The sequence below is a fragment of the Macaca mulatta genome, chromosome 16, assembly GCF_049350105.2.
Source record: "Macaca mulatta isolate MMU2019108-1 chromosome 16, T2T-MMU8v2.0, whole genome shotgun sequence".
NCBI lineage: Eukaryota > Metazoa > Chordata > Mammalia > Primates > Cercopithecidae > Macaca > Macaca mulatta.
The window spans coordinates 3,166,105-3,183,720 of record NC_133421.1 but is presented as its reverse complement, the minus strand read 5'-3'; the positions used below and the strand labels follow the sequence as shown (position 1 = coordinate 3,183,720).

The window sequence follows — 17,616 nt, the reverse complement described above, 5'->3', positions numbered from 1 at the left end:
TTTTTTTTGAGATGGAGTCTTGCTCTGTCACCCAGGTTGGAGTGCAGTGGCACAATCGGCTCACTGCAACCTCCGTCTCCTGGGTTCAAGCCATTCTCCTGCCTCAGCCTCCCCAGTAGCAGGATTACAGGCGTGCACCACCACACCCAGCTAGTTTTTGCATTTCAGTAGAGACCCGGTTTCACCATGTTGGCCAGGCTGGTCTCGAACTCCTCACCTCGTGATCCACCCGCCTCGGCCTCCCAAAGTGCTGGGATCACAGGCGTGAAACAACGCGCCCGGCTATTTTTGGTTATTTTTTTATTTTGGTAGAGACGGGTCTCACCATGCTGCCCAGGCTGGTCTCGAACTCCTAGCCCTAAGTGGCCCTCCGACCTTAGCCTCCCAAACCGCTGGGATTCCAGATGAGAACACCGCGCGGCAGCCCTGGGGTGCTAAGCCAGCCCCCCGGAACGAGCCAGGGAGACCAAGCAGATTCTGGGGCAGACGGTCTTCCGAGCTCGGGCTAGTGCCTCGGATCTGGCGGACGAAGACGTGCAGCTGAGCTTTCGGAGCCCGGGCTTATCAGACGGGGACCCGGAGCCCCCTCGAACCCTCGCAGGCTTGTACGAGCCGGTGGACGTGGGTGGAACGGGGTGAAGGTGGGGGGTGGGGCTCGCCGCGGGCAGGGAGCTCCCAGATGACCATCAAGGGTGGAGGGTCCCCGGGGGACCGAGCAGTGCGTGAACACCGGCGGAGAAAGGTCAGTCTGATGGGGGAACCTCAGGAGACCCCATCCTAGGACGGGACAGACCAGCCCCAAATCCCCTTGCAGGTTTCCAAGGGCCAACTTCCAGGGACCGGGCAGACGGCACCCGGTCGGTGCATCAGCAGGGGGCGCCACGGCTGGACCGGGTCCGGGATCCCAGACCCCGAATATGCCGGGACGGGAACCACCGGGGCGGGGGAGCGAGGAACCAGGACCCAAAGCCCGAGGCGGCGGGGACGGCGGCGCTTCGTGGGGAGAAAGCGGGGTGGGGATTCGAGAGCGGAACCACAGTGCGGAGCCGGCGCATCTGGGCGTGGTGACCCGCGCGGAGGGGGCAGCTGGGGACGGCGGGGCGGCCGCGGGAGAGCCCAGCTGGGGGCGCTGGTGGCCCGGCGGCTTCGCGGGGGAGTCCGCGGGGGTCCGGGACGCGGAGCCGGAGCCCCAGCCTCACAGGGTCAGGGCATTGGAGAGGTCGCGGGGCGATGTCGCCGGGGATTCCCGGCCGCGCCGTGACTCGGTCAAGTTGAAGGCGGCAGAGCCCGCAGCGCCCCGGCCCCTCCCGCCCCCCATCTCTCTTGTTTGTCTCAGAGTCCGGCCGGAACCGGCTTCTGCTCGCGGCGGGGCGGGCGGGGGGCTGGCTGCTGATTGGCCGACGCCTGTTTCCAGCCCCGCTCAGCCAATCAGCGGGCGGCAGTGTTTTCTTCTTGGGGTCGGAATAAAAGGGCTGGAATAAAAGAGGGCAGAAAAGGCGACGGGCGGGCCCGACACACGCCGGAGGAGCCGGGTGAGCTGGAGCCGAGGGTCGCGGCCGGGGCGAGGGCGCGGGGGCAGAAGCGCCCGCCGAAGGGGCGCAGGGAGAAAACATGGGAATAAGAGGAGAGAGACGGAGCGATGAGGGGCCTCCAGGAAAGAGATGACGAACAGATGCGGGCTGGGGATGGAGGCGCGGGGCTCCAAAGCCATGGAAACGGGCGGGTTGCCGGGGGAACGCCCGGGATGGGGGTCGCGGGCTGGCTCGCGCCGCCGGTTTGAACCGGCTTCTCGTCTCCCACGCCGGGTTCGCGTGGCCGCAGCGCCTAGCGACCTAGACGGCGGCCAATGGCGCGGCAGTTCCTGCGCCGTCCGGCCAATGAGCGCGCCGGGGCGGGCCGTTCCGTAGCTCTGGGCGCTGATCTTGTGGTTGAAGAAACCAGCTCTGGGGAAGGGTCTCGGGCGCGGGCGGGAGGGCACCTGTCAGGGTTCCTGGGAGAGGCAGCCCCCGGATCTGCCCCTGCCCACCTTACGCTGCGTTCCATGCTGGCCCCAGGCGATGTCAGTCCTGCTGCAGGCCAGGACTAGTTCCACGGCCCTCAGCATGCGTTAGCCTCTTCTTGCCTCCATGCCTCAGTTTACCTTGGAGTGAGCTGCAGGAGACGTCTCCCTGCCTGGCCAGGGCGGCTCTGTCGTAGCGGAGGGCAGCGGTACGAGCCGGCCGCGGGGTCGGGGTGGCCCAGGTCCGGGCAGGGCTGGGGTTCGCCTCCTCTGCAGCGCGCACCGGCCCCCGCGGCCGGGGAGGAGTGACAGTCCGGAGCTCTGCGGCAGCGGCCGGGGCAGCTGGGGGGCGGCCGCAGGGGCTGGGCAGGGCCGGCCGCTGACGCCGAGGTCTGTGCGCAGGTGGTGCAGAGCCGGAGTCGGAGCCCGGAGCCGTGCCGCGCCGCACCGCACCATGGCGCCCACCCTGGCCACTGCCCATCGCCGCCGCTGGTGGATGGCCTGCACGGCCGTGCTGGAGAACCTCCTCTTCTCGGCAGTCCTCCTGGGCTGGGGCTCGCTGCTCATCATGCTCAAGTCGGAGGGCTTTTACTCCTACCTGTGTACCAAGCCAGGTGAGACAGGCGCCTGGGGCTGCGGGGTTCTCCTGGAGCCGGGGCTTTGGGAGGGGGCGGGATGGGGGTGAAGACCTCGCATGCCACAGCACTGCATTGCCCAGTGCCGCTCGGGTATCCAAAGGCCCATCTGATCCTCACCCAGCCCTGCTGGGTACTTGTCATTGCCCCTGTTTTGTGGATGAAGACATCGAGGTTCAGAGCCATCTTCTGTCTTGCGCAAGGCCACAGAGCCTGGGCCTGCCATCCACCCAGAGCCCCACCTGCTGTCCAGGGTGTTCCTTCCACCCCCTAGGAACATTGCTGGACTCCTCTCCTCTCCTCCCCGCTCCTGGAACATAGCTTGGCTGGTAGTAAACATGTTGCTCTCTGCTTGTGAGAAAGAGGAACTCCTGATTTAGGGGCGGGGGTGCAGCAGGAGAGGAAGTGGCCTTGCCTCCAGCCCAGGGAGGGTTCATCTAGAATCTAGACGTTCCTCAGGCCGTTGTGGAGTCTCCTAAGTGCTTGCTGGACACAATTTCTTGTCTATTTTTGCTGCCTTGTGATTCTCCAAAGGGCATTTCCCGACAGGGGCTCTGAGGACATCTCCGTGGCTTTCCAACCCCGTGAGGATGAAGGGGAAGAGGAGAAGGGAACGTTTATGGAAGTGATGCTAGGCGTGTCCTCTCCTCTTTGCCTCGCCACTGGAATTGCTGAAGGCAGGCTGAGGATGCTTCTCTGCATGACGTCTGCACCATCCAACACACACACACCTTCACACCTTCATACCTTGTTGGAGGATCCTGATTACTACAGGGCAGTAGGTTCAGCCCCACAGGAGGGCCACAGCAGCCCCCAGCCTCTAGCTTCCTACCCTCCTTCCTAGGCAACCTTAACAGGCAGTGTTTCCCTCTGTCTCCTCCTTGATCCTAACGGTAACTGATAATAGCTGAGCTCACATAATCTCTCTCGCCAGTGCTCCAGTGCCCATAGATGGAGGTAGCCCAGGTTTGACTTCCTGAGTCCCCAGCAGCAGGCCTTTTCTTTCTAGAGCTCTTTGCAGGAAGAGAAAGCTTTGGACCAGCTCATGCTGGGTGTAATCCTTTGTGGAAGCCTCCCTGTTTCCCTTCTCTGATCTGCCCCGGAGATTCCTGTGTGTCCCAGTCTCTAGGGAGGGAGGCTTAGCTGGAGAGATTCAGGGCAGGAGAAAGCAGGAGAATGCAGAGGCCGCGGGGAGAGGACAGAAAGTATATCATTAATAACTAACCTTTAGCCTTTAGCCACTCAAAAATATTTCCTAACAGCCTAAGGGTTCTTGGCAGGCCTTTCCCCACATCAGCAAGAAATCTTGGGAGTTGGGAAGAGTCAGACCTTGTTCCCTGAACAAGCTTTCTGCTTTGCCCAAGAGATGTTAAGAGATTAATGCCAGTGCTGGAAAGGCACAGGTTGGAGTGTTTGCTGCTGCTTCTCCTTTCCTCTCCTCCCTTAGAGATCATGACCCTCCCTGCTTCCCTCTCTTGTGGGCTCTTTCAGGCTGGACACAGGGTTTTAAAAAAAAAAAAAAAAAAAGCAGAAAAAAAAGTCATCATCCTCAGATAAAGCTTTTTTTTTTTTTTTTTGAGTGGAGTCTTGCTCTGTCGCCCAGGCTGGAGTGCAGTGGCACAATCTTGGCTCACTGCAAGCTCCGCCTCCCGGGTTCACGCCATTCTCCTGTCTCAGCCTCCCAAGCAGCTGGGACTACAGGAGCCCGCCACCTCGCCCAGATAATTTTTTTTGTATTTTTAGTAGAGATGGGGTTTCACCATGTTCGCCAGGATGGTCTTGATCTCCTGACCTCGTGATCCACCTGCCTTGGCCTCCCAAAGTGCTGGGATTACAGGTGTGGGCCACAGCACCTGGCCTCAGAGAAAGCTTTTAGTGTCTCACCCAGACCAGAGAACTGTTGTGGCAGGTGTTTGTTTTTTTTTTTTCCACCCACCATGGTGTCGGGAAGGTCGGATTCTAGGTGGTTTTTTTTTTTTTTTTTTTTCATAGACTGTCCACGGATTTAATTGATAGTATGGTTTTGGCAGAGTTGGGTCTGGTCCCTTCATTCCTGCCTCAACCTTGGCTTCTTCCTCTGTCTAAGTGGGAGGAGTCCCAGAGATTGTGCCAGTGTGGTGCTGAGTTGGTGTTTTAAGCCCTGGGCAGACTTGACAAGTTGCTCCTCTAAACCAAAGTGAAGGTGAAGGGTCAGGATTGTGGGTTGAACATCAACTTCTTATCCGTGCTTTTGCTCCTGCTTCTAATTTTGGTTTTTCTGATTATCTGGCAAACCTGCTGAGCCCGCGTCCCGGGCGGGAAGCCTGCTGATTGCACACAGCTTATCTCTCTGGCCGCACTGCTCCTTGATTCTTGGAGTCCACATAACCAGTTTTCTTTCAGGCCAGAAATCTCCACACGTTGCTTGTCTGGGAGTGCCTGGTGAAGTTAGGGTGAAGGTTTCGGCTTCGGTCTGATATTTTCAAACTTGGTGCATGGCTGAATTGCAGAGAAGCAGTGAGGCCATTTTTTGAATGTATTGAATTAGACTTGTGAAAGGCTGAGCCGTGTCCGGCTGATGAGATGCAAATTTCTCAGCTTCGTGTCACTCTAGGACGATGCTGTGGTTTGTTCTCTAAAGAAAATTTGCGGCCGGGCGCGGTGGCTCAAGCCTGTAATCCCAGCACTTTGGGAGGCCGAGACGGGCGGATCACGAGTTCAGGAGATCGAGACCATCCTGGCTAACCCGGTGAAACCCCGTCTCTACTAAAATACAAAAAAAATTAGCCGGGCGAGGTGGCAGGCGCCTGTACTCCCAGCTGCTCGGGAGGCTGAGGCAGGAGAATGGCGTGAACCCGGGAGGCGGGGCTTGCAGTGAGCTGAGATCCGGCCACTGCACTCCAGCCTGGGCAACAGAGCTAGACTCCGTCTCAAAAAAAAAAAAAAAAAAAAAAAAGAAAATTTGCCTGAACCTGTTGAAAGATTCTTGGAACTCTTTCTCAGGACTCCAGCCAGAATCTGGCCACAGACGTGGTGTTGGGTTCCAGCCTGGGGAGGTGGCAGGGGGAAGGAAACGGCTCATTTCTCGGCTGCCCCTCAGTTCGTTCTTCCTTGCCTGCTGGGAGAGGTGGCAGGCTGGGTTTGGGGACCTGGGTGCAGGAAGTTGGTGATGGGTTTTGCACAATATCCTCCAGGTGTTGGCTGCCGGATGCCTCCCTCGTCCCCCTGGTGAGGGCAGGAGACCAATTGGGTGTTCAGTCCAAGAAGCATGGGGCTTCCCAGAGCTGTGTCCTCTTGGCCTCTGGGATGGCAGTGTGACCGCCCACGCCTGGGCTCTTTCTTCATTTTCTCTGTTATCCAGTAGCCCCCACTTCAACAGGGTCAGGGTCAGCTTGGGGGGCTGCGGCTACCTGTGGATGGTTTTTTTTATTTGAGACAGGGTCTTGCTCTGTTGCCCAAGCCGGAATGTAGTGGTGCGATCACAGCTCACTGCAGCCTTAACTCCTGGGCTCAAGCAATCCTCCCACCTCAGCCTCCTGAGTAGCTGGGACTACAAGTGTGCGCCACCCTACTCAGCTAATTTTTGTATTTTTTTGTAGAGACAGGGTCTCGCCATGTTGCCTAGGCTGATCTCAAACTCCTGGGCTCAAGCGATCCTCCTGCCTCAGCCTTCCAAAGTGCTGGGCCTACATGCGTGAGCCATCATACCCAGTTAGATTTTTGTTTTTGTTTCTGGGACTACAGGTGCCCACCACCATGCCCAGCTAATTTTTGTATTTTTAGTGGAGATGGGGTTTCACCGTGTTGACCAGGCTGGTCTCGGACTCCTGACCTCAGGTGATCCACTCACCTCGGCCTCCCAAAGTGCTGGGATGACAGGTGTGAACCACCACGCCCAGCCCTGGTTAGTTTTTTATTTATTTATTATTATTTTTTTGAGACAGAGTCTCACTCTGTTGCCAGGCTGGAGTGCAGTGGCGCGATCTTGGCTCACTCCAACCTCTGCCTCACAGTTTCAAGCGATTCTCCTGTCTCAGCCTCCCAAGTAGCTGGGACTACAGGTGACTGCCACCACACCTGGCTAATTTTTGTATTTTTTCGTAGAGCTATGGTTTTACTATATTGGTCAGGCTGTTCTCGAACTCCTGACCTCAGGTGGTCCACCCGCCTTGGCCTCCCAGAGCGCTGGGATTACAGGTGTGAGCCACTGTGCCTGGTCAAATTTTTTGTAGAGATAAGTGTTTCACCATGTTGCTCAGGCTGGTCTCAAAACTCCTGGGCTCAAGTGACCTGCCGACCTCAGCCTCCCAAAGTGCTGGGACTACAGGTGTGAGCCACCACACCCAGTTAATTTTTAAATGTTTTGTAGAGATGGGGGTTTCACCATGTTGCCCAGGCTAGTCTTAAACTCCTGGGCTCAGTCGATCCACCCGCCTCGGGCTCCCACATTGCTGGGATTATAGGCGTGAGCCACTGCTCCAGGCCTACATGTGCATAGTTAATCCCCTCTTTCTTGTAACCTAAACATTCAGTAAACATTGACGAAGGTGCGGTGCTGGGGACCCAGAGCAAACAAGTCATCACACGCACACCTGTGTAACCTGTGTAATTCCAGGTGGTAGCCGGGCCCCCAAGAAAGAGCCAGAATAGCTGCGGAGATCTGGCTCCTGCTGGGTGGGAGGGCCTCTCTGGGGTTCAGGCTGAAGCCTGGAGGTTGAAGAGGGGTGAGTCAGGAGAGGAGGGTACACCCTGGAGGAGAGGAGAGAAGTGGGAAGGGGCCGGGCCTGCAGCGCCTGGGAGTCCATTTGGGGAAAGTGAATTTTATTCCCAAGGCAGGAGGAAGTCAGGGAGGTAGAGGAGGGCGACGATCCAGTTCCCCTGTTAGAGCCTCGTGTGAGTCGTTGAGGGCTTGCCCCATGCTGGGTATGTTTGGGTGGCATAGAAACCAGAAGTCGTCGCAGCCTCTGCCCGAGGAAGTCACTCGCGGTCTGACCATGGGCATGAAGGCTGACCCCAGTTGTATACTCCTGACTGCTGCGGTTGCTCCGCCTGTGGTGGTGGGAGAGAGCCTCTCACCCTGGCCCCGAGCTCGCTGCCAGCTCACCCTGGCATACAGGTTGCTGCGAGGGCAGAGGGGCTGCCGCCCACCTTGGGGAAGCAGGGCCAGGCTTGGTCACCATGGGCTGAGTGAAGCTGCAGATGTGGACAGGAGACTTCTCTGCCGCCTCGAGGACCTCTTTCTTTTGGGGGGACGGGGAGTGGGGGATGGAGTTTCACTCTTGTCGCCAGGCTGGAGTGCAGTGGCGCAGTCTCAGCTCACTGCGACCTCTGCCTCTCGGCAGAATTAAAGCAATTCTCCTGCCTCAGCCTCCCAAGTAGCTGGGATTACAGGTGCCTGCCACCATGCCCGGCTAGTTTTTTGTATTTGTATTTCATTTTATTATTTTCTTTTGAGATGGAGTCTCACTCTGTTGCCCAGGCTGGAGTGCAATGGCGCGATCTCAGCTCACCGAAACCTCCATCTCCCAGGTTCAAGTGATTCTCCTGCCTTAGCCTCCCAAATAGCTGGGATTACAGGCACCCACCACCACACCCGGCTAATTTTTGTATTTTTAGTAGAGACAGGGTTTCACCATGTTGGCCAGGCTGGTCTCGAACTCCTGACCTCCTCGGGTGATCCGCCCGCCTCGGCCTCCCAAAGTGCTGGGATTACAGGCGTGAGCCACCACACCCACTGGATAGCTTTCTTAAATCCAGCCTCTCACGTTTATTGCTGTAAATGTGACTTTTAAACTTTTCCCCCAGTTTATTTGGAATTTTAAAAATTCCATAGCAATGGGTAAGAAGGTTTAAAGGCTGGAGCCGGCAGCCTCAGGATGCGTCTCAGAGAAGAGCTGGCGGCCTTGGCTCTTCCCACCGCCCCAGCCTCCCTCCTTGGTTCGTGACCTCATTTCCCTCACAGACATCCGCTGGCCACCCTTGGCTTCTGGTGTCCGTGAAGGTCCATCCAGCTTAGGCTGGCTCTCAGGGACCTCGTGGGACAGTCTTAGTTCCGTTCTCACCAAGTGGTACTCAGGGCCTCCTAGTGTTGCCGACACCAGGGGCAGCCTTTTCCTGGCTCTGTTCTCTCAGCATTTCCTCCCTGGGATATGAGCCTCTAACCCAGGCAGACCAGCCTCGGCATAGCTCGAAGGGTAAGAGCGGGAGCTTCGGGGTCTGACAGCCTGGAGTCATGAGACCTTCGGCAAGTGACTTCCCCGCTCTGAGCAGCCCTCAGGGACACTCTCACAGTATCCTCATGGGGAATATGGGGTGGGCGTGGGCACACCCACTGAGCGTGGCAGCTGGCACACACTGGCACTGTGCACATGGCAGCCGCTGCTGGGCCCACTGCTCGGGGGCCAGGCTCTGGTCAGCCCAGGACGGCCTCTGCCTGTCCGTGCCCTCCTGTCTGTTGTTTGCTCTGTGTCTGAACTGACCTCTCACCTATATCTCCCCTGCCGGACTGAGGACTGAGATGCTGCTTCCTGTTGCCGGATAGACTAAGGATTTAAGAGCCGGGAGATCCTGGGCAGGGGCCATCGGTGGGCTGTCCAGGGGCCGGCACCCTGGAGCGGGGGGCTCAGAAAGCAGCCAGTCAGGGAAGGGGGAAGCTCAGGAATTTAGAGGGAACCTCAAGCCAGGTACTCCTTGGCCCCCTCAAGCATCACCTTGGAGGCCCCCTCCCTTTGTCTCCCGGGGTGTGGGGAGACTCCTATTTGACTTGGGGGAGCCCGAGAGAGCCACAGCACCCTCTTTTCTCCCTGATTCCTCTGTGAAGATCTTGTGCGTCTCCTGTGAGCGAGGCTGAACAGGGTTCCTCCGCCCTGGCCCTGGGTCTCCTCCTAAGCAGCCCTGTTCCTGTTCTGGGCACTCACTGGCCACACCAACTCTTGCCTGTCTTCTCTGTTCACCTTCTCTGTCCGGCCTGGGCTGGGCCACTTCTGGCCGCCCCTGAGGAGGCGTCCGTTTCATAAACAGGTGCAGGTGAGGAGCAGAGCAGGCTGGCCGGGAATGAGCAGAGCAGGCTGGCCCGGGGTCAAGCTCTAGGCTGGGAGCAGAGGACCGCCCCACGCCGTGGCACTTCCTGGGCGCTTAATCTGTTTGTCTCTCTCCTGGGCCACAGTGGCCCAGGTGGGAGCAGAGGGAGGGGAACAGCCTGGGTGTGTCTGTGTTTAGGCATCTGCTGGAGCATGACGGTGGTGCTGCTGTTTACTGTCAACAGAGCTTCTGGGCTCACCAAGGGCTTCGTTCCCTCCAGCAGCAGGGAGACTCTCCCCAAGCAGAAGGGGAAGCCGCTCACTTCCCCCGCCCCAGGTGCATCTGTTGCTGGACAGCACTGCCTGGAGGCAAGCGGCCGGGCAGAGGGCCTGGTGGCCCCAGCGGCAGGGATTTGTTTAAGGGGAGAAGGCTGGTGGTCTAGAGTGCAAGGTCCTTGCCCCTATGTGTCGTGGCTGCAGGGTAAAAGATGGGAAGGACAGATACCCTTGCCTCTCCCCTGACCTTGCCTCTCCCCTATGTAGTTAAAGGGGTGACCAGATCTCTAATCAATTTAAGACTTTTTGGTTGTTGTTTGTTTGTTTGGAGACAGAGTCTCACTCTGTGGCCCAGGCTGGAATGCAGTGGCACGATCTCGGCTCACCGCAACCTCCGCCTCCCGGGTTCAAGCGATTCTCCTGCCTCAGCCTCCCGAGTACCTGAGATTACAGGCGTCCGCCACCACGCCCGGCTAATTTTTGTATTTTTAGTAGAGACGGGGTTTCACCGTGTTGGCCAGGCTGGTCTCAAACTCCTGACCTCAGGTGAGCCACACGTCTTGGCCTCCCAAAGGGCTGGGGTTACAGACTGAGCCACTGCGCCTGGCCTGATTCTGTTTTTTTGTTTGTTTGTTGTTGTTGTTGTTGTTTTGAGACGGAGTCTCACTCTTTTGCCCAGGCTGGGGTGCAATGGTGTGATCTTGGCTCACTGCAACCTCTGTCCCCCAGGTCCAATGATTCGCTTGCCTCAGCCTCCTGAGTAGCTGGGATGACAGGCACCCACCACCACGCCCAGCTAATTTTTGTATTTTTAGTAGAGACGGGGCTTCACCATGTTGGCCAGGCTGGTGTTGAACTCCTGACCTCAGGTGATCCACCCGCCTCTGCCTCCCAAAGTGTTGGGATTACAGGCGTGAGCCCCCACACCTGGCCCTCTTGCTTCTATTCATTCCGTAAACAGCTGTTGTAGGCCAAGACCTGGGTGAGATGCTGGGGACACAGAAGTGACCACAATGCAGGCCCTGCCTCTCAGGGCTCACAGCCCAGTGGGGGATTAGACGTGTCTTTGCGCTTCCGCACACGCTGACGGGACTGTGCTCCCCGTGTGCAGCCACTGCGTCCGGCTGTGTGCCCGCTGGTCATGCCCTGATTCCCATCCGGAGCCTCCAGTAGCAGCCATGATCATCATAGCCACGAGAACAGCAGCAACTGGCAGCGATGCGCTATTGAGTGCTTTCTATGCCTGGGTGAGCTCCAGAAAGTTTTCCGGATTTTCTCATTGATCTTCCCCCAAACTCTAGGAGGTGGATCTTATTATTCTAGGGTGTCCATTTTATAGACAAGGAAACTGAGCTAGAGCAAGGTGATGCAGGTAGAAAGTGGAGGAACCGGCCGGGCGCGGTGGCTCAAGCCTGTAATCCCAGCACTTTGGGAGGCCGAGGCGGGTGGATCACGAGGTCAGGAGATCGAGACTATCCTGGCTAACATGGTGAAACCCCGTCTCTACTAAAAAAAAATACAAAAAAAAACTAGCCGGGCGTGGTGGCGGGCGCCTGTAGTCTCAGCTACTTGGGAGGCTGAGGCGGGAGAATGGCGTGAACCCGGGAGGCGGAGCTTGCAGTGAGCCGAGATCACGCCACTGCACTCCAGCCTGGGAGACACAGCGAGACTCCGTCTCAAAAAAAAAAAAAAAAAAAAAAAAGAAAGTGGAGGAACCAAAACAGGAAGCTCGAAGCCAGATTCCAGTTCCACGCTCTTCATCCACACGGCCCCGGCGAGCCTCCCCGGTCACACGTCGGCATGAGGCATGATTCCACCCGTGTGCATCCTTTCCAGTGACCTTGGAGGAGCCCCGAGAGGCCTGGGCAAGCCTTTGCAAACCTCAGCTCTACAGCCCTGGCGCCAGAGGGCTGCAACTGGAAGGCAGGCAGTTATCGGAAGAAAAGCGTTTCCTTGACTCTCCCAGTGTGACCTCGCGTCTGATCAAAGTCTGCTCCTGTTTTCTGCAGGATTAGTCAGCATCTCTTAACTAGCAGTCCCGGCCGGGAGAGCTCCTCAGCCACGTTCCCAGCCCGTACTCCACCCTCCGGTGTTCAGCCGCCACAGCACTTTTCTCTGCCTTTTTGTGTTGTTTTGGTGCTGGGTGGACTTTGGAGGGGGCCATTAAGGGCTGGGTGTGGCAGACACACCAGACGCAGCACCCAGCGAGCTCACGGGATGGCATCACAATGACCCCGGCAAGGAAAATAAGAGAGGTGCATCTCGGCCGGGCGCGGCAGCTCACACCTGTAACCCCAGCACTTTGGGAGGCAGAGGTGGGGGGATCACCTGAGGTCAGGAGTTTGAGACCAGCCTGGGCAACACGGTGAAACCCCGTCTCTACTAAAAATACAAAAATTAGCCAGGTGTGGTGGCATGTGCCTGTAATCTCAGCTACTCGGGAGGCTGAGGGAGGAGAATTGCTTGAACCCAGGAGGCGGAGGTTGCAGCGAGCCGAGATCATGCTACTACACTCCAGCCTGGGCAACAGAGTGAGACTCCGTCTCAAAAAAAAAAAAAAAAAGAGGCTGGGCGCGATGGTTCATGCCTGTAATCCCAGCACTTTGGGAGGCCGAGGCAGGCAGATCACGAGGTCAGGAGATCGAGACCATCCTGGCTAACATGGTGAAACCCCGTCTCTACTAAAAAAAAATACAAAAAAATTAGCTGGGCGTGGTGTCGGGCGCCTGTAGTCCCAGCTACTCGGGAGGCTGAGGCAAGAGAATTGCTTGAACCCAGGAGGCGGAGGTTGCAGTGAGCCGAGGTCATGCTACTACACTCCAGCCTGGGCAACAGAGTGAGACTCCGTCTCAAAAAAAAAAAGAAAAGACAAAAAAAGAAAGACAAAGAAAATATCAGGGGGAGAAGGTGAGAAAGTGGCATCCGTCCCACGTTTGAGAAGGCAGCTGGACTTCCCATTGAAGGAGGCGCCCCAGTCTCCACACACTGACAGACGAGAACTAGTCTATCGGGATGAGGCCGGTGCTTCTCCTTCCCAAGTGGTCTGGGGTCTGCCTCCATGCTGGCTTCAGTCTGTCCCCGTGGACACAGCTGCCGTGAGCCGGTTCTCACCAGCCTGGGGCCGCACAGCCAGGGCGGGACCCTGAGGTCTGCTGTTCTGGGGTGGCGGATGGGACTCTCAGCCTGGGCTTCGTTGCTCTTCAAGGGACACGTGAAGCTCCTGAAACTGTGGATAAACTTTGGTGTGCATTTTCTGGGGAGGTCTTTATTGGATTCTTAAAAGGGTCCACAAAAGTTACCCCTCAAAAGTTAAGAACCTGTTTTCACTCCAGGGGACTTGAGCCAAATGGCCATCCAAGCCCGCTGTGGGGTAGCCTGAGCCCTCGAGAGGCCCCCAGCCAGCCCTGGCATTCCCAGTGGGGCACTCCAAATGGGCACCTGCCCCTCTGATCTTTGGGAATCCCTGTCTTGACCCCGAGGTCAGGGTTTCCTTCCCTCTTCACACAGAGAATGTCACCAATGGCACAGTGGGCAGCACAGCAGAGCCGGGGCACGAGGAGGTGAGCTGGATGAACGGCTGGCTCAGCTGCCAGGCCCAGGACGAGATGCTAAATTTGGCCTTCACCGTGGGCTCCTTTCTGCTCAGTGCCATCACCCTACCCCTGGGTATCGTCATGGACAAGTATGGCCCGAGGAAGCTCAGGCTGCTGGGCAGGTCAGTGCGGGTCCCTTGGGGGGCAGGGAGTGGGCAGGTGGACCCCCTGGGCTGAGTTCCCCATGGAAGGGTATCCTGGTCATACCTGCTATCAGGTATACTGTGGAGCTCCCTGAAGGCCCATCCAGAATGGAGTTCCTTCCCCATCCGCCACCGAATCAGCAGGTACTGTGGTCCTCGCCACGCTCCAGTACTCAATAAGAAAAGCACCAGGCTCCAGGCCGCCCGGGGGATCTGGAGTTGCTTGTCACTAAGAACATGGGTTTCTGATCCCTTTGTAGTTCATAAGCGTAATAATTGGGGTTTCACTCTCATGTGTGAGACATGCTTCCCTCAAACCTTCTTACGAGGCTGGCACAGTATTCATCTGATGAGAAAAAAAAACACAAAACACTGGTTTCTACAGCCCGTTTGACCTTATACCTCCACCAGAAAAAATATTTTCTTTTTTTTTTTTTTGAGACAGAGTCTCGTGCTGTGTCACCTAGGCTGGAGTGCAGTGGCGCAATCTCGGCTCACTGCAAGCTCCGCCTCCCAGGTTCACGCCATTCTCCTGCCTCAGCCTCCGAGTAGCTGGGACTACAGGCGCCCGCCACCACGCCCGGCTAGTTTTTTGTATTTTTAGTAGAGACGGGGTTTCACCATGTTAGCCAGGATGGTCTCGATCTCCTGACCTCGTGATCCACCCGCCTCGGCCTCCCAAAGTGCTGGGATTACAGGCTTGAGCCACCGCGCCCGGCAAGAAAAAATATTTTCAACACGTACCCCCAATATAATAAGCACATCGAATTCTAAATGATGTATATCTGTGCCTTTTTATTTTTTTTCTTTTCAAGATAGAGTCTTGCTCTGTCACCCAGGCTAGAGTGTAGCGGCGTGATCTTGGCTCACCGCAACCTCTGCCTCCGCAGTTCAAGCAATTCTCCTGTCTCACCCTCTCGAGTAGCTGGGATTACAGGTGCCTGCCACCATACCCAGCTAATTTTTGTATTTTTAATAGAGACAGGGTTTTACCATGTTGGCCAGGCTGGTTTCGAACTCCTGGCCTCAGGTGATCCACCCGTCTCGGCCTCCCAAAGCGCTGGGATTATAGGCATGAACCATTGTGCCCGGCCCCTATGCCATTCTTTTTTTTTTCTTTTGAGATGGAGTTTTGCTCTTGTTGCTCAAGCAACTGCAGCTGGAGTGCAGTGGCTCCCAGCCTCCTATGGCATTCTTAATGTGCTTTATAATACATACACAAAAATGAAAATGGGCTGGCCATGGTGGCTCATGCCTATAATCCCAGCATTTTGGGAGGCAGAGGTGGGGCGGATCACCTGAGGCCAGGAGTTCGAGACCAGCCTGGCCAACATGGCAAAACTCCGTCTCCACTAAAAATACAAAAATTAGCCAGGCGTGGTGGCACGCACCTGTAATATCCCAGCTACTCGGGAGACTAAGGCAGGAGAAATGCTTGAACCTGGGAGGCAGAGCTTGCAGTGAGCCAAGATCGCGCCATTGCACTCCAGCCTGGGCGACAGAGCGAGGCTCCGTCTCAAGAAAAACCAGAAAAAGGCCAGGCGCAGTGGCTTACACCTGTAATCCCAGCACTTTGGGAGGCCGAGGTGGGCGGATCACAAAGTCAGGAGATCGAGACCATCCTGGCTAACAGGGTGAAACCCCGTCTCTACTAAAAATACAAAAGTTAGCCAGGTGTGGTGGTGGGCACCTGTAGTCCCAGATACTCGGGAGGCTGAGGCGGGAGAATGGTGTGAACCTGGGAGGCGGAGCTTGCAGTGAGCCGAGATCACGCCACTGCACTACAGCCTGGGAGACAGAGCGAGTGGCTCCGTCTCAAGAAAAACCGAAAACAACAAAAAAAAACAATAACACGGAATAAAGTCATAATGGTCAATAACATTCTGTTTCTGCTTGGTTTTAGCGCCTGCTTCGCGGTTTCCTGCTTGCTGATTGCATATGGAGCCAGTAACCCAAACAGTGAGTGTGCCCTTCCTTCATCTTTCGTCAGGGACTGGGGAAAGAGTGCCCCGAGCTGCTCCCAGGCCCACCTGCTCTTGGACACTGTCCTGGGCCTGCTGTTCGCTACTCAAGTTAGAGGGGACACCTGTTAGGCCTCTACTCAGTTACTTATCTCAAACGGACGGGGGGATCAGAGAGCAGCCACCGTGGACAGGAGTCCAGGGTATGAGCAACTTCCACCTCATCACCAAACCAAGCCAGTCCTTCACTGATGCCAACCCGAGAGGCAAGTTCTAAAAAGCAGGCCGGCTGCAGGGGCCCGGTCCTCGGTGTGTACAGAAGTCACAAGCCGAGTCCCCTCCAGGCAGCGTGGGCCAAAGCATGCAGGATGGCTTAGAAGCCACCTGGTCCACAACCCTGTTCCGGTGGAGCCATTGTTTTAAGGACTTGTAGCGCAAACACCGAAAAAGGACTTGAGTTTCACCAAAATCTTAGCCAGGCTCATCTACTGATTTTCAGGAACCTATACTTTTGATTTTGGTGAAGTAGCTTCTTTAGGCCTCCTGCTTGCTGCTAATGTTTGTTTTTGTTGTTGTTTTGTTTTGTTTTGTTTTAGAGACAGGGTCTCTCTCTGTCACCCAGGCTGGAGTGCAGTGGTGCAGTCACAGCTTACTGCATCCTGGACCTCCCGGGCTCAAGTGATCGTCCCACTTCAGCCTCCAGAGTAGCTGGGACTGCAGGCACGCACACCCACACCTGGCTAATTTTTAATTTTTTTTTTTTTTTTAGAGGCGAGGTCTCACTTTGTTGCCTGGGCTGTTCTTTTTTTTTTTTGAAGCGAGTTTTGCTCTTGTTTCCCAGGCTGGAGTGCAATGGTGCCATCTCGGCTCACAGCAACCTCCACCTCCCAGGTTCAAGCCATTCTCCTACCTCAGCCTCTGGAGTAGCTGGGATTACAGGCATGCGCCACCACGCCCGGCTAATTTTGTATTTTTAGTAGAGATGGGGTTTCTCCATGTTGGTCAGGCTGGTCTTGAACTCCTGACCTCAGGTGATGCGCCTGCCTTGGCCTCCCAAAGTGCTGGGATTACAGGCATGAGCCACTGTGCCCGGCCTCCCGGCTGTTCTAGAACCCCTGGGCTCAAGCAATTCTCCTGCTTCAGCCTCCCAAAGTGTTGGATTTCTAGGCGTGAGTCACTGCCTGGACACTGCTACTATTAATTGGAGAAAAGAAGATAGGTGTGCACCTTTTGCAAGAGCCCAAGCTCTGTGAAATAGGCAAGAGGAGGCCGGGCGTGCTGGCTCACGCCTGTAATCTTAGCACTTTGGGAGGCTAAGACGGGGAGATCACCTGAGGCCAGGAGTTCGAGACCAGCCTGGCCAACATGGCATGACATACAAAAATTAGCCGGGCATGGTGGTGCATGCCTGTAATCCCAGCTACTTGGGAGGCTGAGGGAGGAGAATCACTTGAACCCGGGAGTCAGAGGTTGCAGTGAGCCAAGATGGTGCCACTACACTCCACCCTGGGTGACAAGAGCAAAACTCCATCTCAATTAAAAAAGAAAAAAGAAAAAGAAGTAGGCTAGAGGAGGGGGTGAGAAAGGGTCACTTCCACTCCCCAGATGTCAGGTACTAACCCCGGCCTGCATTTACTGGATTTACTGGGAGCCTGCACTGCCCAGGACTCTGGGCCGGTCTCGGCTTCCCGGGAGCTCGGCTGGGGTTTCCACTCACGAGCTTTCCATTTCCCTATAGCTCTCTCCGTGCTCATCTTCATTGCCCTGGCTCTGAATGGCTTTGGTGGGATGTGTATGACCTTCACCTCATTAACAGTGAGTACGGACTTTTTAAAGCTCTGCAGTTCAGTAATCCGCTTCTAAATTTCAGGCTGCTTTGACTGGTTTCTGTGTCCTTGCCTTCCATGTGCCTGCGTGTGCCTGGGTGTCCCAAACTGTAAAGGGGCTATGGATGAGGTGTCCTGGCAGCAGAGCCTGGCAGGGCCTCCTTGGCTGAGGTCCCTACAGGCAG

At 56.4% G+C, this 17,616-nt stretch overlaps 1 protein-coding gene and 1 non-coding gene across 8 annotated transcripts in view; both read left to right on the top strand.

The window, feature by feature from the left end:
• Window positions 1-1,489: 1,489 nt before the first annotated feature.
• The window catches only part of SLC43A2 (solute carrier family 43 member 2), a 55,574-nt gene continuing 39,447 nt past the window's right edge, over window positions 1,490-17,616 (top strand). The window contains exons 1-6 of one of the 7 annotated variants that reach the window (XM_077968707.1): window positions 1,490-1,532; window positions 2,402-2,613; window positions 11,918-12,163; window positions 13,416-13,623; window positions 15,548-15,603; window positions 17,344-17,420. In XM_077968707.1, the coding sequence (XP_077824833.1) occupies window positions 13,478-13,623; window positions 15,548-15,603; window positions 17,344-17,420 (279 nt within the window). In that variant the 5' untranslated portion in view covers window positions 1,490-1,532; window positions 2,402-2,613; window positions 11,918-12,163; window positions 13,416-13,477. 7 annotated transcript variants of the gene reach the window in all.
• LOC114673331 (small nucleolar RNA U13) lies at window positions 13,893-13,996 on the top strand. The gene has a single exon (XR_003724047.1). It is a non-coding gene; the product is annotated as a small nucleolar RNA U13 (small nucleolar RNA).